Source organism: Salvia splendens, chromosome 15, assembly GCF_004379255.2.
Source record: "Salvia splendens isolate huo1 chromosome 15, SspV2, whole genome shotgun sequence".
In the NCBI taxonomy this organism is placed as follows: Eukaryota; Viridiplantae; Streptophyta; class Magnoliopsida; order Lamiales; family Lamiaceae; genus Salvia; species Salvia splendens.
In genome coordinates, this window is record NC_056046.1 from 6,941,238 (window position 1) to 6,964,692 (window position 23,455).

General features: G+C 37.0%; 3 protein-coding genes across 3 annotated transcripts; 1 reads left to right on the forward strand and 2 right to left on the reverse strand.

Annotated features, from left to right (window-relative positions):
- Positions 1–1,326: 1,326 nt before the first annotated feature.
- On the reverse strand, positions 1,327–4,438 carry LOC121768974 (alkaline/neutral invertase A, mitochondrial-like). The gene is made up of 6 exons (XM_042165611.1): positions 3,282–4,438; positions 2,974–3,139; positions 2,544–2,755; positions 1,978–2,471; positions 1,855–1,903; positions 1,327–1,777 (listed from the first exon to the last, which is right to left on the reverse strand). Exons 1-6 carry the CDS (start codon positions 4,086–4,088, stop codon positions 1,463–1,465), a joined length of 2,043 nt encoding a protein of 680 aa, XP_042021545.1. The 5' UTR covers positions 4,089–4,438; the 3' UTR covers positions 1,327–1,462.
- Positions 4,439–14,401: 9,963 nt separating this feature from the next.
- LOC121766323 (transcription factor MYB108-like) lies at positions 14,402–15,817 on the reverse strand. Its single transcript, XM_042162582.1, has 3 exons — positions 15,507–15,817; positions 15,276–15,405; positions 14,402–15,187 (listed from the first exon to the last, which is right to left on the reverse strand). Exons 1-3 carry the CDS (start codon positions 15,655–15,657, stop codon positions 14,650–14,652), a joined length of 819 nt encoding a protein of 272 aa, XP_042018516.1. The 5' UTR covers positions 15,658–15,817; the 3' UTR covers positions 14,402–14,649.
- A 5,444-nt stretch (positions 15,818–21,261) lies between these two features.
- Positions 21,262–22,547, forward strand: LOC121766638. The gene is made up of 4 exons (XM_042162913.1): positions 21,262–21,299; positions 21,375–21,462; positions 21,549–21,995; positions 22,092–22,547. Exons 1-4 carry the CDS (start codon positions 21,268–21,270, stop codon positions 22,545–22,547), a joined length of 1,023 nt encoding a protein of 340 aa, XP_042018847.1. The 5' UTR covers positions 21,262–21,267.
- The last annotated feature ends 908 nt before the right edge of the window (positions 22,548–23,455 follow it).

A 23,455-nucleotide genomic window follows, 5' to 3' on the forward strand; every position in this document is an offset into this window, starting at 1 on the left:
TGTTGTTGCATGCGTACTTATAGGATGGTGATCTATGAATTCCGAAAACACTTGTCCACGCCAAGAATGAGTCAAGGCTTCTTGATTTTTTTATGATACAAGTTTGCGATTCTAGAATTAATTTAATTCAACTCAAATACACGCAAATATTTTCTACTATTACCATTTACACCAATATTTACAATTTTTTTTATAGGAGTACTACTTTTGTAATTAAACATATATTTCATCTGTCTTAAAAAAAAATAAACTAGTTTTACCATTTTGAATCATCCTCCAAAATTTGACTAAATCTAAATCTGGAAAGTTTCAACAAATAATAATTTTATGTATCAATATATAATTTATAATATGGACCCTACAATCCACAAATAGTTCTTCCATTATTTTTTTTATTTTCTCTCTCGTACTTTACCAATTATATATTAAAATTCGTGTCATTTACAAGTTGGTCTATTTTTTAGGACGGAGGGAGTATATTTTAATATATCACTAAACACATTTAGTTATCGCCATTTAATATATCATTAAACACATTTAGGACTTAAACCTCAAGTTATGTCAAACCCAATTAATGTCATTAAACCCACTTAGAATTTAAACAAAATTAACGTCAACGTCCATTAAATTAACGCCGCATCTACACATAAAATAAATTAACGCCATATTTATTTCAACCATTTATACAAAAAAACTTAAACTCATTAGCTACAACATGATTTAGCGGCAGACAGTGTCGTGATTCTCTTAAAATAAAAGTGTAATTACTTGTCTAAGATGGTTGGATTTATGCTTATGTATTCCAAAAATAAAAGACATCCAACAATACTAAAACACTCAACTATCTAGTATATCTACAATATGTATCCGAAAAGGACAATCAAATGTTTAACAAAGTGATGTTTTCTAAGATTTAAGAAAGTGACGTTTAATTAGTATGGAAAAAGAAGAAGAAAAAAAAAGTAGAAAAAGTTGGAAGATGTTAAAGAAAGAGATTTAAATATTTATTTTTACCTGAAAAATGAGCTTTTGTCTATTTTCTTACCTTCCGAAGCTCGATCTATTCTTAATTATATAAGAAGATCCATAGCTCAATTTTACAACGTATGCCACATTTTGGAGACCTAAAAATATCCCACAGCACATCAAAAAGACAAAAACAACAAAATCTTCAGAAAAGTTTCTAATAAATTATCCAATGTCCAACAAAAATATTAATTTTTTGTGTTCTAACAAAACTCGAGAGATGAATATTCGTAATAGTATCAAGTTTGTAATCAACGAGATTCTAATAGGAGTAGTAAGTGATATAAGTGGTCGTCCTAATAAAATCAAAGTCATACTTGAATGTTAGATTTATAAGGTGAATTACATAGAAGTTGGTGAGGCTAATGAGTTGGATACAAATTCATCAAAGATAAACATATGCTTAGCTTAAAACAATGGTGAGACTAATCCATGACTACTGAGATCTGGCAGCCAGGCGAGAACAGTTTCTTCTCCCAGTTTTGAGGCCACACACACACTTCTCGAGCACCTCGTAATCCTCGTTCCAAAACAGCATCGAAGCCATCTCCGGATTCCTCAGAAGCATCTTCGATGTCAGGTATCCCGCAATCGTCCATGTCTGCTGCAGCCGTGCTTGCTTCCCGGTGAACCTCCCCTGCTTCGTGTCGTAATATTCCGGCCACGAATCGCCCGGAAGCCTTTGCTCAGCCACGGCCACCGCCTTCCTGGCTAACTCTGGCCTTCCCATCTTGATGCACGCCAACGTGAACTGCAGTGCAAAACGACCGCACCCTATCAGCCTAAGCAAAAAAAAAAAACTTACTATGTCGTTAGAAAATATCGCACCTGCCACGTGAGCGTAGGCCACGATCCGCCATTGTGATACGACCATGGGCTGCACAAACAGTAAATTGATCAGACTTTGAACTAGTAGATTTTGGTATTTGATTCTTTCTGGTATACACTTACGTATTCTTGGGGTCGCCTCCAGTGATGATGCGCCACTCGCCGTGCTCAAGAGCAGGATAGCATATCTTGAGAGGCATTTCTGCCACAAGATCATCCCATTTCTCCTCAATCAGATTCAATATACCTTCGCTTTGTTTGTCGGAGCTCAACGATGAAATAACGGACCAGAGATTTCCGAGTGTGAAAAACCTGAAATCCATATGAGCCGGCTGGAGATTGCCACAAAAATATCCTCCACTGTCCGGGATCCAGTCCACAAGCCAGCCGGGTATTTGCTCAGGATAGATGTTGAACTTGTTGACGGCCTCACTGGAGTATTCTTCGGTCTTGTAACGATGAATTTCATTGATTTTCTTCAGGTCAACCCAGTAGTACTCCCTCACATGAAATGAAAGAGCACTGAGTCGGTTGTTGATGGCCACAACGAGGTTCTTGGTCGTATCATTGACTGTCAGCATCTCACGGGAGCAACGCAAAGCAGAATAGAATAACGCCTACAAGTCCAAACAAAGACAAATAAATTTATAGCAAAGTGAGATGAAAAAGTGGCACAATCAGTTACTCACTTGGATCTCAAGTGGATGGCCGTGAATACCCATCCTTCGGTCAATCATGCAGGAACCATCAGTGACCAAGAGGGTGGGAAACATGTCAAAACCGTCGGTTAAGCACAAATTTAGAATCAATCTGATCCCAGTCTGCACATCTACTCTCTCTTGCAACGAGTAGTCGCCAGTAATTTTCCCGTAGGATCTCAATAAAATGATCCACCATAATCCTGTTCAAGTTAGATAAAAATGACATAAGATAAGCTAACAAAGCTCTTCACCACAAAACATGCATATAAATGCTTAAAACAAGTTATTATCAAACAACGAAAACTATGTCGAACCATATGTTCAAAGACACAAAGATGAGAAGCAGGCTGCTTTGATTCAAAAACAGCTATGTTGATAACATAGAGAGCAAGAAAAATACTATGTTGATAAGCCATACCAGAATCAACAGGTGCAACACGTCCAATAGCCGATTCACCAAAATCCGGATCTAATAAATCCTCGAACTCTCCATCTCGCCCATCAAGAGGCACATTTCTAACTTTAAAACTAGCTGGCATCAACCCTTGCCCAGGGCTGTAGCAATCCACAGTTTTCTCCCAGCTCTAATTAAATATAAAAAATGCAAATCCAAATTAGATATTCAATAAGGCATTGTAATAGCTACTACGTCTGACCACTAATAAGAAACTCATATGTCTAAATATGCCAAAATCTCAAGAACTTGTGAAACGTATATTTGCTCACCTGTAATTGCAGCGTGTGGAGCAAGAAGTTCTTTACTATTTCCGCCTCTCCATTAAGCAAGAACGCAAGAGCTGAGGGAACAAAGTCACGAATAAAGACTTGGTCGTAATTAAGCGGCTGCTTATCAGCCGGATCAGTGGCAGCTACGGTTCCCACAGGACTTCCACAGTAATTCACGATCGCTCCTCTGAGCAATTCCCAAGCCTCCTTCTCTACCTCGGAAACATGTATCCCAAGGGTTGGTTCTGAAACCTCTGCCTCACTAAACCGGTTGGTATCTCCAAATGTACCGTCATTAACCTTGACCTCCTCGGCTTTACCCTTTTCTTCATCCTTCTCAAACAAATCTTGACTCTCCTCTATCCTCTCAATTATCAGGGGCTTCACATTGAAACCCCCTTGAATGTAAATATTTTCAAAGCTATTTTCGGGCAGACGGGATCCAACAGAGTTTGAATTATTCCTAATATTCGATGCTACATTTGCAATTACACTTCTAAAACTACCGTTCTTCTTCACCCGATCAGCTAAAAAAACCTTAGACTGACCCCAATTTGAACCGGAACCACCAAAAACTCTCCGGTTCGAGTCAATGACTCTCCTAAATCCTAATATCTTCCTATTATGAGAACAATTAGCTTTGATTGAAGAATAATAGAGCTTCAATTGTGATTTCGACAAATTATATTCACCGGAATGACCACGCTTTAGAAGTGGACTTCCAAAAATAGACGATTTTTTTCCAAGAATCAATATATTACTACAAGGCTTCATACTTGAAATCCCAAGACAACCCCCAGAGTTCATTTCTCTTGATTTTTCGTCAAATAATCAATATTTTCAGCTCGTTCCAAAACAAGATCGAATTTTTCACCTAAAGACTTGAACTTTACACCCTTTTCTATGGTCTCAATAAACTTTAATATGCTATTGAGATTTAAATGAAAGAATGGTATTACACTACACAATATAAATATATACACTTCTGTTAATTTAGAAATATAATTAACAGAAACTAGAAACTGATCTATGTTAGATATTAACAATTTGCAAAGTGGAAAAGAAGCAAAGACTGAAAAAATGAAATGTATTTGAGACTTACAGTTGCGGTTTATGAGAAGAATGTAGCAGAAATTTTGGAAGTTGGAGCTGCTAAAGGGGAGGGTGGAGGGGTTTATATAGGAAGAGCAAGTGGGAAGGTGCATCGAATTGTTGCGTATGCTTTAAACAAAAAAAATTGATAAGAAAAGTCAAATTTCCATTTTTACCCTCAACTTGCGGTTTTGGTTTTTTCTCTTGTGGATTATGCAAGTTGTGAAAAGGATATTTATGTCACATATTATGGAAAAAAATACAAAACGTGTTGATTAATTGACCATAGTAGATTCAACGAAAAAAAATGATCACAATTAGTAAAGATAGTCTAGCCGAACAAAACGGTAACGGTTCAATAACGATAGCTTTGTCGGAAAATTCATCATAATTGAGTCACGATAACCTCATCGAAAAATGGACCATAGTAACTTAGTCGAAAATTATTTGAGTCATGTTCGTGGGTTGAGCCTCTCTCGAGTTTTGAAAATATGACTAGTAAATATGAAGGGCTGTATTGGGATTTAGCAAGAATAGTTGAAATTGTCGCTTCTGACTTCTGACAACCAACATAAAAATGTGACGAAATAGAAATAGAAATAGAAATAGAAATAGAAATAGTTACTACTTTTCAAAATATTGTAAAAACGTGTGAAGAATAGTCATCTCAATTGGGCTGTTGGAATAGTTCAGCATTCTAGATCATGGGCCAACCTAGCATATTTTGTTCGTACTTTGAAACTCTCCAGTGGGCCTTCGTGAAAACTTATTTTATATTTTAAGCCCAAATACATTGCATTAATTCCAAGTTGAGTCCAAACATCATTGGGCCCATAAATAATGTTAATAAAGTTGAGGTGAGCCCAAAAGATCCTGATCCAGTATATTCGAAAATGAAAAGATGACAATTAGAAAAAACATGAATTAGCAATAGAAATAAAGCTTCAAATATAAAAAAAAAATTCAAAATTCTGAAATTTGACTACTATTAGAAATAATAAGATTTTGAAGTACATAATTATATACTCCTACAAGAGAATTGCATGTGACATCCATGTTGTGTGAGGAATCACAGATCTCTTTTACGTTAATAACAACTAAACTCGAACAATTTGACAATCCTACTTAGAATCCACCATTTTCATTATTATTAATATTATAATAAGAGTTAGATAAATAACATATTATTTCGAGAAGTATTGCATATGACAAATTGACAATCACTTATCTGATAGAACAATTTTATAGTAGAAAAGTCAAATAGTTTGAATTTCATCAACTTACCAAAATAATTAAAAATAATCAAAACTAGTAAATTATAAGGTCTAGAATTTAACATCCATATCATCAGTATATAATATGATGAAATTAAGAGGAGTACAAACAGTTAGGACAAACTGTTGAAAAACACACTACATGCAACTTGCATTATATTTTTTGCTTATTAACAACCAAAATTTTAAATTATTTATCCGCAACCACTTATCCAAAACTAAATTAAACAAAATAAAAACAAGGCACTTTCTAGAAATTTTAGAGTCTTTTCAGTCAAATAAATAGTAAAGTCTAAAATCCGACGTAACTAATGATACCATCTAAATTATATTCCACACATCCAAATCGAGTTTAATTTAATTATATTATCTTTGACCCTTGTTTCTGGAAACCTTAATATTATAACCTGTTTGTGATTAGCAAACAAATGGATTACGCAGTGCTAATTAATTGAATCTACCTCTAAGTTCTCCCATCGTAAATCAAGTCTGTACTGCTACCGCGTCGGTGTTGAATAGGGGAATTAGTTAATTAAATCTTTGATTAATAATTAAACCTAAGATATGCAATATGATTACCTAATTTGTTTTAGCTCTTTGCGGTTGAACACTCCACTAATTAAGTAAACGAGTGGACTGGTGAGATTTTTTGGGCTTTTGACTCTAAATCAATTGTTTTAATTTGGGAGGAATATTTTGAAACGCAGACACAATTTTGACTAATTCTAGAGACGACAAATACCTTAATATTTTTTGTAATTAGCATGTTTGACATATAGCAAAATTAAACTAGTTATTAATGGAGGAGTATTTGTTTTGGGATTAGGTTCAGTTGATTTCTTGTTTCATGTAAAGTTAACCATGCCAATTTTATACCCCTAGAGTTGGTTCAGGCTTATATTTTTTACATGTACAAAATCATCTTGATTTTTTGAGTTAGCCCGGCCACCAAACCCTAAATCATGTCTGACTTATTACAATAAAATCAACTAATGATAATAATTGTGTTGGAATCGTGTTTGGTCAAACGACTTTGACTAATAATAAATGCTACAACACATTTAATTTTGTGAAATTAAATGCAATAGCGTCATCTACGTTCCGAGTAGATGACATTAGTATATTCATTTTCTCAAATCCGATTCCCGGTGAGTGAAAAATAATATATTAAAGTTGGTCACGATAAAGCTAGAAATGAGCTATGAGAAAAACTAAGGGATTAATTAACTGAGTGTTAATTATCCCACATCGGGGATGATAAAATTCTTTGATGAAGTATTTAATAAGATGAATTATTATGTGTAATAATTATCGTGGAATAAGATGGGTGACAGAGCCGACACGCGCGCGCGTCGCCGCCCACCCGCGAGCCGCGCACCGTGACCCTTGCACCAGGCGCCGTGTGCCTTGTGCCTTGAATCTTGGTCTTTGGGTGGTCTTTGGGCAGCTCTGGTCGTTGAGTGTGGTTTAAGCCCCGCTTGTTCTTTTTAGACCACCTCAAACTCCACGCTATCCCCGACGGACCCCGACTCATGGTGGTCCACGTCATGTCCTCGCTGGACCTCGACGCATAACGGGAGACAAAAGGTCCCCGCTAGACCCCGACGCATAACGCGAGACAAAAGGTCCCCGATGGACCCCGACAGTCCATGGTGTATCCCGTCGTGTAGTGTGTCCAGATGCGTCGTGTCTCTTCAGCTCCCAATGGCTCGTGCACCAGTCAGTAACCCCCGGCGGTTACAGTCAAGCCATCATGGCACACATAATGGTTGTTGACTCCATCAATGCCCAATGGGTGGACTTGGCCTAAAAATAGGCAGTCACTCCATGCATTGCATACGATTGAATATACAACAAACTCAAGCATTCTTGCATACACGTTTTCTCTCTCTCTGCATAATCTTCCCGTCGAAGCTCTGCCCCCGCCTTACTCCCGTTCGCCGGAGCTCTGCTGCTAGCGGTGCTGCTACTTCAGAGACGAAGTCGTTTTATCTTTGGGGACGACACGCCAAACCGTGAGCACTACCGGGGCGTATCTCGTCTTGCGGAAAGAGGACTCCTTGACTCGGCTTACATCTTTACGGTTTATTGTTTCAAATTCTCCTTTGTAATTTCAATTCAGTTTATTTCTGTTTAATTTCTCCATTCTTCATTGGGTTGTAATACGCCCGGTTAGTGTATCTTTGTATCATAGTCATTTTTTCAACCAACAAATTGTTATTTATAGGTTCGGGTTAAGAGAAATGTTTACTCTTCTTTGATTTGATATAGTAATATGTATAAAGAATGTTTCAGATGCAAATTATCATATATCGAAAATGAGTAAAATTGCACGCAATATATAAATATTTTTTCCCAATTTTATTTGTTTGAAGCCTTTTGGGAAGTGTTCGAAAAATACTATAACTATTCGAAATGGACAATATCATACTAATGTTGAGTTCGATGTACATCGACGAACCATTACAGTGGTATCAGAGCTCATGTAGCCACTGATTCGATCAATTGCTTTTTTACATTCTCGATGTGTCTGTGTGGTCTTGAACAAGACATGTGGTGGCTTGTGTGTTCTTGGCTTATGAGAGCATCCACAGTGGGGCAGACGATAGTCTTCCTGATGCATCTGCGTGCTATCGTCCGCCACTGTAGCCATACGGACGATGCCCGATGCATCGTCCGCCCCATTGCGGGCGACGCGGACGATGCAACGTGTTTTCGCTTTTTTTTTTAAAAAAATTTAATTTCTTTTACCTATATATACCTCACTTTTCATTCCATTTTTTCACACTTTTCTCTCCCATCTCTCATCAATTATCTTTTCCCCACCCACCAATCTTTCTCTCACTTAAAAAATGAGACCCGATGATGATTGGAGTACCTCAGAGGGCATTACTAGGGCCTTGTTCCATTGTGTTCATGAGGTTGCGGCGGAATGCTTGGCCGAAATGGAGCGCGAGCGTGAAACGGCGGAGCAGGTCCAAGCGGAGCAGATCCAGAGGCCGTTTCACCGTAGGACGTTTGTTCGCTGCGAGCACGACCTAGCTCACCAACGTCTGTTCGCAGACTATTTTGCGGAGGAACCACGGTGGGGCTAGACGGTTTTTCACCGCTGGTTTAGAATGAGGCGAGATCTTTTTCTCAGCATTGTCCACACGTTGGAGGCACGTGATCCTTACTTCCAGTATCGGGAAGATGACATTGGCAGACCCAGACTTACGCCGTTGCAGAAGTGCACGGTTGTGCTCCGGCAGTTGGTCTACAACACCACGGTAGACATGTTCGACGAGTACATTCACGTCGGGGAGACAACTGTTCGCGAGTGCCTGAAGAAATTTTGTAGGGGAGTTATGGAGGCTTACAACGACACATATTTGCGAAGGCAGACTATTGACGATTGCCATGCCCTGATGAAGATGCACGAGACTGTGCACGGCTTTCCTGGAATGTTAGGGAACATAGATTGTATGCACTAGGAGTGGAAGAATTGTCCGACGGCGTGAAGAGACCAATTTACTAGTGGATACAAGGGCAGCCACCCGACAATGATCCTCGAAGTCATTGCTGTCCATTGTCTCTGGATCTGACATGCTTACTTCGGTGTGGCGGGGTCGAACAACGACATCAACGTCCTGAACTCCTCATATCTCTTCACCGAGCAATGCAAAGACAACGGCCCAGCCATTGAGTTCACTGCAAACAGACGCCAACATCATATGGGGTACTACTTGGCCGATGGCATATACCCGAGGTGACCTGTTTTTTTGAAAACGATCAGATGCCCAATCGGTGAGAAGAGAATTTTATTCGCGCAAAAGCAGGAGGCTGCATGGAAGGATGTGGAGCGGGCATTTGGTGTGCTCCAAGCTCAGTGGGCTATAGTGAAGGGTCCAGCGCAGTTATGGTACAAGGATGTCATCGCTGATGTCATGTATGCGTGCATCATCTTGCATAACATGATAGTCGAACACGAAGGTGGAAGAGTCACCGATTGGGGCGATGATGAAGCTGGATCTAGCTCTAGCACGGCGACCCCGCCCCACGTTCGAGGATTACCGGCGGGCTACAATGAGGTTCCAGCTAGACAGGCCTCAATGCGCAACCAACAAGACCATACTCGGCTCATGTCCGACATGGTTGAAGAAATTTGGAACCGTAACGGCCGTTGAATTTGTAATTTTTTTTTATTTCGTACTGTGCTCTTTGAACTTTTAATTAAATGAAGTTTTTTATTCAAATTTTGTAGTGTTTATTTATTCAAATAAATATAATGCTATATGGATGACTATAGGGCGGACTATAGGGCGTCTCACTGCAGGTGAATGAGTAAGAGGATAAAATGCTAATGTGGCGGAGGATACGGCGCCCTATAGGGCGGGCTATAGGACGCCCCACTATGGATGCTCTGATGTCTTTTTGCTATGCGTTGCAAAAATAAAATAATTAGGGTTTAACCAAAATCAGATAATATTATGTTAATGTTAAGTTTGAGTGTGTACCGGCGGCCACCCTTGACATAGACATTGGACCTCCCCGACCCCGGGGAGTACCTTTTTATATCTATGTGAATTGAGAATGCTAAACTCATCTAATCATTCAAATAATTTGCTGGTAGTAGTAGTATTTAAAGAACAACAATATTTCACGGCATAAATTGATGAACTGTAACCAAGCACCATGTGTTAGCAACGTGTTTGAGGAGAGATCGACTTAAAATGTACTCTACTATTCACCACGAAATCAGCTCTTGCTATAATTAATGCTGTAACTAACACATAGTTGGTTATTTTGGTATTCAATAAACATAATTAATAATAAAATTATACTAGTGGTATATGAAAGGACAGAAAGATTGTGAAGACGGATCGAACAAACTTTGTCAATTTATATACTACTACTACTACTCAATTCACATGCCTTCTCAAATTTCACATTAATTTTCTAGAAAGTAAAACTAGCACGTAACTTTTCTATATATTTATTGCAATTTGCACATAATATTAAGTAAAAGTACATAGATAATTAATTGTGCCTTTAAGGGAATAAACTGTTACAATATTGATATGAATAAAGTGTTGGCAATAGAAATTAAAAAATACATAGTAATATATAACTATCCTATATGAGTATCGAGACAACACTGAAGCCACTATATAAATATCATGGGTCACTCCTCCTACTATCAATTGGTTAAGTTCTATATTCAATTACACAACAATTCAATGCAAAAATAATTCTCAGTGCATTTGATTATCGAAAGCTAAGAAATCTCTTAATTAAGCATACATATTATTCTTAGGCGAAAGATGATTCTAAATCTCACATACATAAAGCTCCAAACTTCATCATCTATTTCTCTACAATTGAGAACTATACATTGTATACGCTCTTGGCTTATACTATATAAGCTTGTATTTTTTTACCTGCATTAATTAATTAAAGTTTAATATTTTAATATATATAGTCTGTAATCTGTATATCTTTCATCAAGTAAGTTAAATAGACACTCTTTCAAATAATAGAGCAAAGGAATGATTACTCATATATAGAAGAAAGTAGTAGGCATAATTCGAAGAGAATCTTACGCCTTGGAAAAACATTATTCCTCATAAAAAGGGCAAAATTCAAAGACCAATTAAAGTTATGGATATAAGGTTTTGAAAGCTCGTTTTCGTTATACAACTTCACGCAAAGCATACATATTTTTAAGGACGAAATTATGTTTTATTCACAATTTAGTTAACTCTCATATCAATACTGTTTTGAGTTTTAGATAATTACTTTCACATACACATGTGCACATAATATATATATGTAGGAACCCTTACATGTACCTAATTAAGTCTATCATTCGGTATCTACTTAGAGTGATTTCCTTAATCATGAATTATGATTAAACTGTCACATGACTTAAGTATTTGAATCTTAATTAATTAGCTATATATAACTAAATACCACTCCTCTATTTAAACAAATTAACTTTCATCCAAACTTTGAGCGCTCTCAAATTTTTTTTAATACTAACATTTTTTGAAGATATATATAGAGAACACCCAACTTTACGGTTAAATAGCCCTAAAGCAATAGTGGAAATCATTAATATTTCGTAATCTTTTCGATATTAAAGGAGGGCTGTGGATTTAACTCGTACCCGAAAACCACATACTTGTAGCTCACTTAATAATTAATCACCCAATAATTTGATGATTAGGTTATGTGTTAAAATGTAAAGATAGAAGCAATAAGAGCACTATAAACAGTGGGATTGGCTTAGGATCCCTTAACATAATTCAAAGGGCACTTTTTATTATACACCAATAACTTATATAGATGGATTTGATTGATCATACAATAGCAATCTACTACTTTTCAGATGCCACTATTGTCACATAGTGTGGACCCAAAACCAAGCTCTTGGGACCCACCTAAAATGCATCTAAGCCAATAATCAACATCCTCATGGCACTCTACTAAAGTCATAATGTAGATGAAAAATGGTCCATAGAAGAAAATCAACACGACAAAAAAATCTAACTTTTCGATTGAAAAATAAAGTAAAAAAAAACCCAAAGATTATTATGTGGTGGATTCCAGTTGTAGTTTGGTAGGTACATTTGTGGATGGATTGATATATACATACACGATGCAATGGTTTTCGTGTGTGCATACGTTTTTGTAGATATCATCATTAACAAGTGGTGGCTTATGGATTAATTGGCATTGGTGACTTATTTAATCATAGTTATGACTATGTAAGCCGAAAGTTAAAAATTTTGGTTAGCTTTATGGTACGAACTCATGCTTATAGAAATTAGAACACAAATTTTACACACTTATTTATGGTGACATTTGTTTGGTGGTGCCTACCTAGTATTGTGTTTCACTTCAATCTCGCTGAAAATTAGTACTCCGTATCATTCTTGTCTCATATTGATTTGATAATGTTTGCGTCATATCTATATATTCTTGAACAATTCTCCCTCCTTACGATGCCTTTAAAAGAGGTGAATGATCTATTTCTACAAATTATTTATCATAATAGCATTATGTTGCAATCTCTGCAAATGAAATTAAGCTATAGAAAAAGGAAACCACATGCATGTGAATCATGTCATGGGATCTTTTATTAGTACTTGAATATTAAGGGCATTTGCTAAAGAAGATAAGATAAGAAAAAATATGTATTTTAGATAAGATAACTCCATTATCTTATAAATAATCATTTAACTGGCAGATGAAAATGATAAATTTTTACTTTTCCATTTTGAGCGTTTTACAATAGTGGAGTATTTTTTTCTTTCTTTCTAAAAGTAAAACATTTTTCTCACTTTTACTTTTTATTCTATCTTACTTTATTTTTTCTAACTATATTCTTTCTTTTATTTTATTATCATTTTATTTAATACATTGCACACTTTTTTCTTAATCTCCGTGTCGAAAAGAATATCACCAATATTATGAAACGGAGGGAGTAGGTACTAGTAGTAGAAGATCTAATATGTTTAAAGTTCGTGTTTGATTTAGTTACATAGTATATTCGAACTTGAAACTTTTGAACTTGACATTCACCATTATGCATTCTGCATCTAAATCAAACACGAACGCAAGAATAGTTTCAATTTTCAAGGTTTACGGCTTTGAAGTAGTAGCTAGTTTCATCCAACAAAGAACCCAAAATCCAAGATTAAACTAAATAAAAATAAAATAAAATTCAGAAAAGATAAGTTATAGTACACGTGGCAGGTCCGCAACACCTCTGACTGTTTGGACCACATCGGATGGCTTCATCAAAAGGCAATCGGCCTACAAAGATTTCCGCCGCCACCGCCGAATCTCTCTCTTTCTCTTACTTTCTCGGATTAAATTGGCCGATAATGTATTTGAATTGTATTCATCTGTATTTTTGTTAAAAATCACATATAAAATGTGTTATTGTATTCTGCAATCAATTCCATCACGTTTTGTAAAGGCTGGCCCCATTTCATGTGCAAATATCGTCCATTTTCTACAAATTTATAACAATACTCTTACAATTTCTCTACTAGGGGCTTCAATTGGTCCCCAACCCATCAACACTTTCTTTCCTCAAATCTTTGAATGAAAATGAAATACAAATTTGTCAACTATTAAGCTTCAATCTCTATATTGCTAGGACGGATATTGTCAAGTACTAGGGATACGTTTCCCACGTGTAGATAATGTATGTGTCACACTTTGATTAATTGCAACTAATAAATGTTGCATTATGTATAATCTGAATTCAATTGATATTAGTATATTTTATTTTTTTAAGTACACCATATTTACTGCATATTTAATTAAAGTCTACAAGGCCTAGATCCTGAAATCAAGTTTTGATACGGAGAAAGAAAAGAAGAAGGCTCTGATTTTTGAGACAATGAAGCATGCTGTCTAGTTCATTGCCTTCAATATTGATGTTTGTCCTAGCAAAGATTAACACCTACCAAACTAAAGTTTAGTGGATTTAGGTTGATTCATTATATCAATTTGGAAAAAATTCGATTGATTAATATATCAAATTAACAAATCGGAGTATAATTATTTATGAGAATTACTAAGAATATACTATCTGGATAATTCATTACAAGTTCCCCAATAACAACTCAACAAAGATATTTTTTTCAAGTGAAAAAGTAAAGATATTAATTATATACATGGGTAGATATTTAAAACAGGAATTTTAAATAATAATTGAGGAAGCACTCATAATTTTCGTACGTTGTAACAATAAACAAAGACCAAGAAATGATACATATATATAAGTGTGTTCCAAAGAATGATAGCGATGTTACAAATTTTTCAATTTCTTTTGGCCGTCCACGAAAAAAAAGGAAGAAAAAAAGAATACAAACTCTAAAATAGCAAGTTAACTATGAGCCTGTCCCTCTCCCACCAATTCTATGGTAATCTTTAAAAAAAAAACTACATTTTTTTCTAGTATTTTTTTTCAGAAAGCAGGGTTTGATTATTCAATACAACATGTTTTAAACATTGCTATTGAACTGGTTTTGTAAGAAAAACATGTCCTCCACATCCCACAAATTGTCACCACCACAGTCCATCCACTGGCTGCAGCTGAAATCCAACCCTTGATTAAAGTAGTCGGTTTGATTCGTCACAGATTGCTGATTATCGCCGCCGTAGCTAATCTGATCCGCCGCCGCGTAGCACTGGTCTTGGTTGTGGTTGAAAGAGTCGGAGGAAGCGGAGACGGCGGCGCTGGAGTTCTCCGGCGTTGTCTGAGAGTTGACCATGTTGTGAGGCTGCCCGAAACTGCCGCTGTCGGTGAGGTGGTAGTTTCCGGCGGCGGAGGAAGGCAACGGCGCGGCGGCGGCGGAGGCGGAGGCGGCTTGGATCCGCTCCACCAGCCTCGGCATCCAAAGGTAGCGCATGGCGTCCTTGAATTGCTTGCTGTTCACGTCACATTTCAGCTGCTTGGCATGCTTTTGCACCCGTGTGCGCCAGTAGTTCTTGATCTCGTTGTCTGTCCTCCCCGGGAGATGCTGCGCGATTTTCGACCACCTGTCCCACAAAAGCATGCCATCGCCAAATAAGTCTCAAGTCTCTACCAAAACAAATTTCTCGAAAATAAATTTGAATTAGCACATACCGATTTCCCCAACGGGAATGGAGTTCGAGGATGAGAAGCTGCTCTTCTAGAGTGATGTTGCCGCGGCGGACGTCGGGGCGGAGGTAGTTCAGCCACCTCAGCCTGCAGCTCTTTCCGGTCCTCTTTAGGCCTGCATCCACATTTCAATAACCAAGTTAATTCAATACAAAAAAAAATATTGTTATAAAAAAAATATGAAGTCTGGTCAAATTCTGGTCAGTATGTACTCACCAGCGCAGCGGGCGAGGGAGTTCCAGCGGCCTTCGCCGTGATGAGCGATGTAGTTGATGAGGGTGAAGTCTTCTTCAACGGTCCATGGGCCTCTCCGGAGATCCATTTCCTCCTCGCTGTAATCGCCTCTCACTTTACCGAGTTGCTCCATCTCTTCTTTTGTCTCGTTGCCTCAACGATCGAATCAAAGCTGATGAATTGATCAAGATATGTGTGTGTATATATATATATAGGGAGAGTTTGAGTTGCAGTTTTGGAGAGATGGAGAAGGAGATGTGTGTGTGGATAGAGATAGGTGGGGGTGAAGATTAATACACAAGGTGGGGTTTTATATAGGGGACCTTTGAAAAAAAAAAAGAACTATAAAATGGTGGAGAAAAGAGGTGGCAAGGAATGTGATGTGAGAGAGGCTAAGCCGCAATCCTGTAATTAATTGTAATTTATTAAACATAGCACTTAAAAACAAAACTTTGGCTTTTTTTAACTATTATTTTATTCTAATTTTGAACTTTGACTTTCTAACTTGTGTGTGTGTGGAAAATATGGATTTTTTTCTCTTTCTTTTTTATTTTTCACCCTTCTTTTAATAAGCCTAAGTTAATGTAGTATTTTATGTCAAGTTGTCATCGAATTATTGACTCTGTCACTTCTCGCCTTGGTAGTTGCCAATTTCCACGATGAAGAATGTGCATAAGGCTATAAAATTAAATATTGATGCTAGCTGCGGAAAATTGATTATTTGACTTTAGGATTAATTAGGAAATTCAGAAGGATTTCCATTAGTGGGTGATATTTTCGTAAAAAATAAGTGCATCCAAAAACACAAAACCAAGTATTTATCGAGAATTGCCAAAATACTCTACTATTGTGATCATAATTTTATATATCCTTATAAAAGGACCTTATTGTCGCAAACACAACTAGCTTATTGTCGCGAACACAACTATACATTAAGTGTTGTTCGTTAATATATTTCAAAAATAACTTTCGAAAATAACTAACGCTCTCTGTTTAAAACCAATAGATTTGTTTCACCAAACTATCCACACTCCACAGAATTTGTTTGCGCGTGTGTGTGCATGTGTGTGTAAAAACAATAAGTAGAGAAGCTAATGGAAGGCGTTAATTTAATTTGTGTCGAATTATAATTAATTAGTGTACATTTTGGCTATATAATTAATTCAGTTAGCTACTGCTCCCATTCATACCCCACGCTATATTCAGTTGCACTCCTAGACTTCAAATTACTGCAGCACCATTATATCATATTTTGAGACTAAAAAACAATATCATATTATACGGCATAATATCCTAAGCCGTACATGATGTCTCCAAAATTTAATATATCTCTCAGCCTTGTGTTCCTTCATATTCAATCTTGTTGTTGGCGTTCGTATTAATTGTCTTTCTCCTTTTTCTCTCTCTGTATTTATTAAAACTAATTGTTATTATTATTATCGATCATAAAATATTTAAAAACATGTATATTCGATCTAGCAATTCCCATACACATTGACACAGTGTAGCTATGCTATAACATTCGATTAGATTATGCTCGTGCATTGGCCTTTTTGCTTTTTCCAAAGTAATAATATTTTATTAGGTTTTGGTGGTCGGTTTCCTAAAAAACTTAATTATATGCATATTAAGAAACTTTAATTATTGAGTTCACGCCACTCATTTAGTTACTTTAATTAATGTATATATTGAATTCTTGTAATTTCAGTTATAAATTTTTATATTATTTATCATCTATATAAATTAATAAATTTATATAGCCAATAACCAATGAATGTGGAGGAAAATAAAGGGAACTGCGCGCGACATAAATATTAATACTACTATAGTGTGAAAAAAATATTAATAGTGTGAAATATTTATGTCTAATGAATACTAGCTTATACATATATTTTAAAATATTTGTGTGTATGCATATTGTTTGGGGACCGATCTAATATTGATATACTTCAACCCTGGCCATAATTTTCCAAATAAATAATAATTCTTATTAATTACTAATCTTTAAAGAACCAAAATAAAAGTATATGGGCAATATATAGCAAAACAATATTGGCAACAATTGAGCCGGGGAAGGGGAAGCCAATACCAAGGTTCTTGTAATATCATGAATTATGGAAGTCATCCGATTGTAACATATTAACCAAACGAATAAGAATTAGGATTTATCATGATGAAAAGTCAGAAAAATTAAAGATGCAATTGAATTTTCGATTGCATATGTTTTTTCTAAAAAACATCTTACTGTACGGAGTATTATATGTAGTCGAATACATTGATTCTATGAGGCTTAACTCATTAAATTGGTGTTAATTAATAAACGGCAGCAACGGTTACATCCCTTCTTAGTAGTACATAGTTGCCGATGCATTAGGGTGAACCACACTCCTTAATGAGTAGTTAAGATCACTACTATATTAAAATATGAAAAAGTTATAAAAAATGATAAAAAAAATTATATGAACCTGTAACAATTAGATATGATTAACAAATATCATTCGCACGGTTACACACTCGAAAATACAATTCGCTAACATTGGATTTACTTGATTATAAATACTGAATTAACATAATTAGAACATTGAATGTGTCTCATTATACACTGTTTGCGAAAATCAATTATTTCCATGACAATTGTCATTTGCACTATTACTAATTCAAAACTATATTTCTTTATAACATTGAATTAACTTCATTATAGCTTCACTCCATGTACATGATCGATGTAGTAAAACATGGAATTAATTCAATCAAAAGTGAAATTGGCTAATACACATGATGATTATGTATATTCATTAAATAAAATAGTAACGTAAGAAAAAACTAAATATATTGACTATTCCCCTCTCGAGATCTTTGCTAAATTAACAAGTGCATAATTGGACTATTAATTTATAATACTACTCCTTTATAAACTAGTCATCAACCATCACACCTTTGTCAGTTGCAGTTTGTCTTATTCTTATTTCTTCTCTTAAAGTAAGAATTTCATATTTATTAGTACATGGTAAATATAGAAAATCAGAAATCTAGAAGGAGATTGCGTATCGAGCACCTGTTTGAGTGAATAAAATAGTATAACCTTTTATTATGCAGAGCTGCAAAATGCAAATGCATGCACTTGAGATTAAATAAATACCATCGATCATTACAAAATTCAATTTATAGTACAAAGTGTTCTTTTTGTCTCCTATGTGGTTTTATGTGGTAGGGAACAATCTTTTGTTTTATCCTTTATCTTTTCTCTTCTTCTTTTTTGTTGTTTATTGTCGTTTTCTTGTCAATTACTACTATGATTTCACACAAGAAAGTTCTCATTTTGGTACTCACAGTTGGAAAAAAAAAGTAGTACTACTTCACATCTTCCATTACTATATATGTAATGTAAATACACTTCCTCGTTATTCGAATTCTCGATCATAATATTAGCTTTTATGTTACATTTCATGTTTTAATAATTGATTCACCAATGTAAATAGCCCCTACTTCAAGAATGAATTAGATTTCTAAAATAATTATAATTGCAAAAATTTACTAAAATACTAAAAAACAGACATGAAATTATAGTATAAATTTAATTTTGGCTATAATCATAGCAAAAACTCAATCGAGTTAATATGTGGCTGATAGTACGAGACAAAATAAATGAAAATTACAATAAAACAAATCTAAATCTAAAGAAGACATATCTCACAATTTGACAACGTAGTTAACCAAGTGTCGAAATCTTTCCTTAATCATACATCAAATAATACGCTTTACATGGATGTTTATAGCCACAAATTTTAGAATTATAGAAGTGAATTTGAAGCTACTAAACCATTCTTGTTATGGTTAAGAACCAAACTGGTTGATTAATTCACTCAAAATGGGACTCACTCAAAAATGAAATTATTTGCAACTTAAATTCATCTTAGTGGAGCTGCGTGTCAGCCTCTGCATATAACATTATAAATTAATTCCTTTAAATATGTAGGAGTACATTTTACGGATCAATTCTTTTTTTGGTAAAGGATTTTAATGGAATTCCATTTTAATGAAGAGCATTAGTCGTATTCCGCTTCAGGGAGTGACGCATAACTCTTATGCGTCACTAACAAAAAGACGCATAATCCTTATGCGTCGCTATTAAACGACGCATAATCATTGTGCGTCGTTAGTTAATGACGCATAACCATTGTGCGTCGTTTATTAGAGACGCATAACACTTATGCGTCGTTTATTAGAGACGCATAATACTTATGCGTCGTTTAATAGCGACGCATAACTCTTATGCGTCTTTAGTTAGCGACGCATAATACTTATGCGTCGTTAGTTGAGTTTTAAAACGGGCAGAAGGCAGAATCAGGCAGAAACGCGACGAAAGAGGCGAAGCAGGCGAGGCAGGCGATTTCCGACGAATCCGAGCAAAATCCGGCGAATTACCACCATTTTGCAACCATTTTCCGGTAATTGTTCTTCAATTTGGCTAAATACATCATTTAATGTTTAATTTGGGCAGGTTTTCCGTTATTTAGTAAAAGTAGGGTTTTTGATTAAATTGATGGATTTTTGGTATTTTTGTGTTGTTTTGTTGCATATAAGTAGCGATTATGATGAAATTATGGGTTATGATGAAATTGATGGAATTTTTGGACGACTTTCCGTAATTTGTGTATTTCATATGGATTTAATTTAGCAAAATTAGCGTTTATGATGAAATTGTTGGATTTGTTGGTCGATTTTCCGTAATTTGGGTATTTCATATGCATATAATTGAATGGGTAGTAGCAATTGATTAAGTTTTTGTAATTGTGCCCCTTTTGGTGGGCGATTTTATGCATATATTGTGCCCCTAAGTTGCAATTTAGTTAGCTTGTTGATTGTTGAGTTGTTATGAAAAAAATTTGAAGCATGGGTGAATGTTTTGAAGTAGATGGCATCTGCAAGTTCCGAACAACAGTTATGCTATGGACCTGAGGATCCATCACTACTGTTTCATCAGAGCGAACACATTTCAAGCTCGTTGTTGGCGAATGGCACAACAAATGTGTTGAGAAGTCGTAGGACGGAGAGTAAGGTGTGGGCATTGCCTATACATGAAAATGTGATGTATTGGCTAGGTGTATGGGGGTTCAGAGGCGTGGTTGAATGTGGAAGACCGATGAGGATGGACAATGAGCTAATAACTGCCTTGATCGAGCGCTGGAGGCCTGAGACACACTGTTTCCACCTTCCAGTTGGGGAAGTTACTGTTACCTTACAGGATGTGCAAAGCCTGTGGGGTTTGAGAGCAGACGGTCGTGCTTTCACTGGCCGTGACTACCCTGTTGGATTTGAAGATTGGTCCAGCAAGTGTAGAGATTTGTTGGGATGGATACCTGACTCAGAAACCGAAACGAAGCACGGTGGTTTGTTGATGACGTCTCTGATCCACCAAGCGACGATGCCGTTGGGTGATGGGCTGCCTGTGTATGCATACATTCAAAGAGCACGCATACATGCTCTGATCCTGTTAGGGGGGCTTATTTTACCGGACACCACAGGGTGCAAGGTCCCCTTTATGTGGTTAAATGCCTTAGACGATCCGGAAGATGTGGCTAATATCAGTTGGGGTAGTGCTGCGTTAGCATACCTGTATCATTATTTGTGCGAGGCTTCTGTAGGCAGACAGAGAAGAGATGTCGGTGGACCTATGGTTCTCTTGCAGCTGTGGGCCTGGGAAAGAATGCCTACATTGAGGCCAGCCTTCTTGATATCGCCTATGCACACGCCGTATACCCCGTGCGGAGCCAAGTAATGTTTTTGTTTAAATTAACTCACATAATTATGTGTTTTGTTGATAACTTTTGACATTAATATTATGTATAGGTGGCACGGAGTTACTGAAATTGGAAATGCGCCCCGACATTCAGTAGCTCATTATCGTGATCAGTTATCACTGATCCGTCCTGGCCAGGTGAAATTTATTTGTGTTGTCTTAATTAATGAATTTACTTACTATAGTATGAAATTAATTGTGTTTTTTATTTTATTTGTTTGTAGTTTCTGTGGACACCCTATGCAGACTGTATCCTCCCTGAGTACTGCATTGATTCGACTGCATCCTACTTGTGCGATACTTATTTGGTGTGCTGGTCATTTGTCGAGGCACACGAGGCTGGACGCGTTTGTCGACAATTTAACCGCTACCAGCGTATTCCTCAGTACTGTGATAGGATGCTACATAGCTCCGGCCATTTGAGTAAAAGTCATCGCCGTGGGAGGAAGGGCGCTGATTGGGCTAAGGTACATAAGTTCTTCATTGATGAATGGGACTTGCGCCACGACAGGTTCCAAGCAACTTTTGACCACGCAACGGCGACACTAGGTGGTCGCATTAATCCGGGTTATATGGCGTGGTACAATAGGATCACCGTGTCGTACCTAGTTCAACCTGGGACACAGTCAACTGACGGGATGAACGAGGCAGCCTCTTCTAATTTATTGGCGGTATGTGATGTTTTTGTATATAAAAACGTCTTTAGTTTAGTTTAAAGTTTGTATTGCTCCAAGTGGTATGATGTCATTTGTATTTTTGTTATCTAGGTTGAGACCCTTCAGGGGATATGGCATTTGACCTCTGAGCATGACACAGACCCTCGGTTCATTCAGATTCGAGACATGGCTGCTTCGGCACTTCGTGCGATGAACCATGCTGATGCGATGGAGTATCCATCTTCTCAACGGCAAAATGTGGTCGTGCCGCCACGCCCACCAACTTCTCTTCGTCATGGACTGCCGGGTGTCCGGACGGGTGGGCACGGGATTACACGACAGCATAGGTTGGCGCAGCAGCAGCAACCGCAACCTGAGTATGCGGTACCAGAGCCCTTGAGTCCGGAGTACGATCCCCCAGGATGGTCTCAGTTGAGTGGTGCAAGCATTGAGCCCTCGCAATGGGGAGCACGCGCGTCATGTGATTCATTCTTTGGAGGTGTGTCTGATTGGGATGCATCTCAACAAGGACGTGACACGTACTTTCAGAATGCCCAGAAAACATAGTTGAACACCATTGTACGCCTCTGACTCAACAGATCGTTATGCTTCCACTCAACAATTGTGCCCATATTCTGTGACTGGAGTTCAAACATGTAGCTTGGCAACTGCCTAAACGACTCCTCCCATCCACCGTATACAAACTCTATAGCCTTTCTCTTTGCATACCACGCCTTCTTATAACTGATTAACACACCAAATCTGTCTTGAATATCAGCTATTATTGAGAAGACCTTGAAATCGGCACATTGTCGCATATGATGTCGAATCAACAGAGCTATCATTGGGGCTGAAAAGTTAGCATGATCTCTATTAGCACGATGGCCTATACAGGTATGTCGATTCTTCCACTTCCTAACTTCCCACATATCGTCATGCGACCTTTGTGTAACTGAAACCTCCCACTTACATTCCCTCGCCTTTTCAGCATCGGTGGTGCTGATGATGCCTGCCCCTGTGACTGTCGTTCCTGCTGGAAATTTGCATACAGCATGCCACCTTCTTAATTTGCTCTCGACAACCTTAAACTGTTTTTCATTCCATAAACTCCACATAGTTATAGCAGTTTTCACGTGTAGCTTGGAATCAAATTTTGTTCCCAACACAATCCGATGCGGCTCATTCTCATTCCAATACAAAAGGCTGTGTTCATTACCTCCCACATCATCCGATACTCCAGAAGGACGACTTGGTAATTCACGAAAGAATCTAAACCCATTAGGATTGTATTCCGGAAGTGGTTGTTCACCTTGCATAACAGGTTTACATGGTACTATCTCATCATCAGAACTAGCACCGACATCATCAGCACCATCACCATCACTGAGATCGGGGTCTGGCTCTGTCTCGGATAGTGGCCTTGGCTCATCAAGATCATCTGCATCATCTACCTCATCATTCAATCCAACACCAAC

Excerpts from the sequence above, each read along its gene's own strand:
- LOC121768974 (XM_042165611.1), bottom strand. The coding sequence starts at position 4,088 with ATGAACTCTGGGGGTTGTCTTGGGATTTCAAGTATGAAGCCTTGTAGT. Across the intron at positions 2,472-2,543 it reads GCCATCCACTTGAGATCCAA|GCGTTATTCTATTCTGCTTT; the intron begins GTGAGTAACTGA and ends TTGGACTTGTAG. Across the intron at positions 1,904-1,977 it reads GGAGGCGACCCCAAGAATAC|CCCATGGTCGTATCACAATG; the intron begins GTAAGTGTATAC and ends CTGTTTGTGCAG.
- LOC121766323 (XM_042162582.1), bottom strand. The coding sequence starts at position 15,657 with ATGGAGCAACTCGGTAAAGTGAGAGGCGATTACAGCGAGGAGGAAATG. Across the intron at positions 15,406-15,506 it reads CTCCCTCGCCCGCTGCGCTG|GCCTAAAGAGGACCGGAAAG; the intron begins GTGAGTACATAC and ends ATGTGGATGCAG. Across the intron at positions 15,188-15,275 it reads CATTCCCGTTGGGGAAATCG|GTGGTCGAAAATCGCGCAGC; the intron begins GTATGTGCTAAT and ends TTTGTGGGACAG.
- LOC121766638 (XM_042162913.1), top strand. The coding sequence starts at position 21,268 with ATGCACACGCCGTATACCCCGTGCGGAGCCAA. Across the intron at positions 21,300-21,374 it reads TATACCCCGTGCGGAGCCAA|GTGGCACGGAGTTACTGAAA; the intron begins GTAATGTTTTTG and ends TATTATGTATAG. Across the intron at positions 21,463-21,548 it reads CACTGATCCGTCCTGGCCAG|TTTCTGTGGACACCCTATGC; the intron begins GTGAAATTTATT and ends ATTTGTTTGTAG.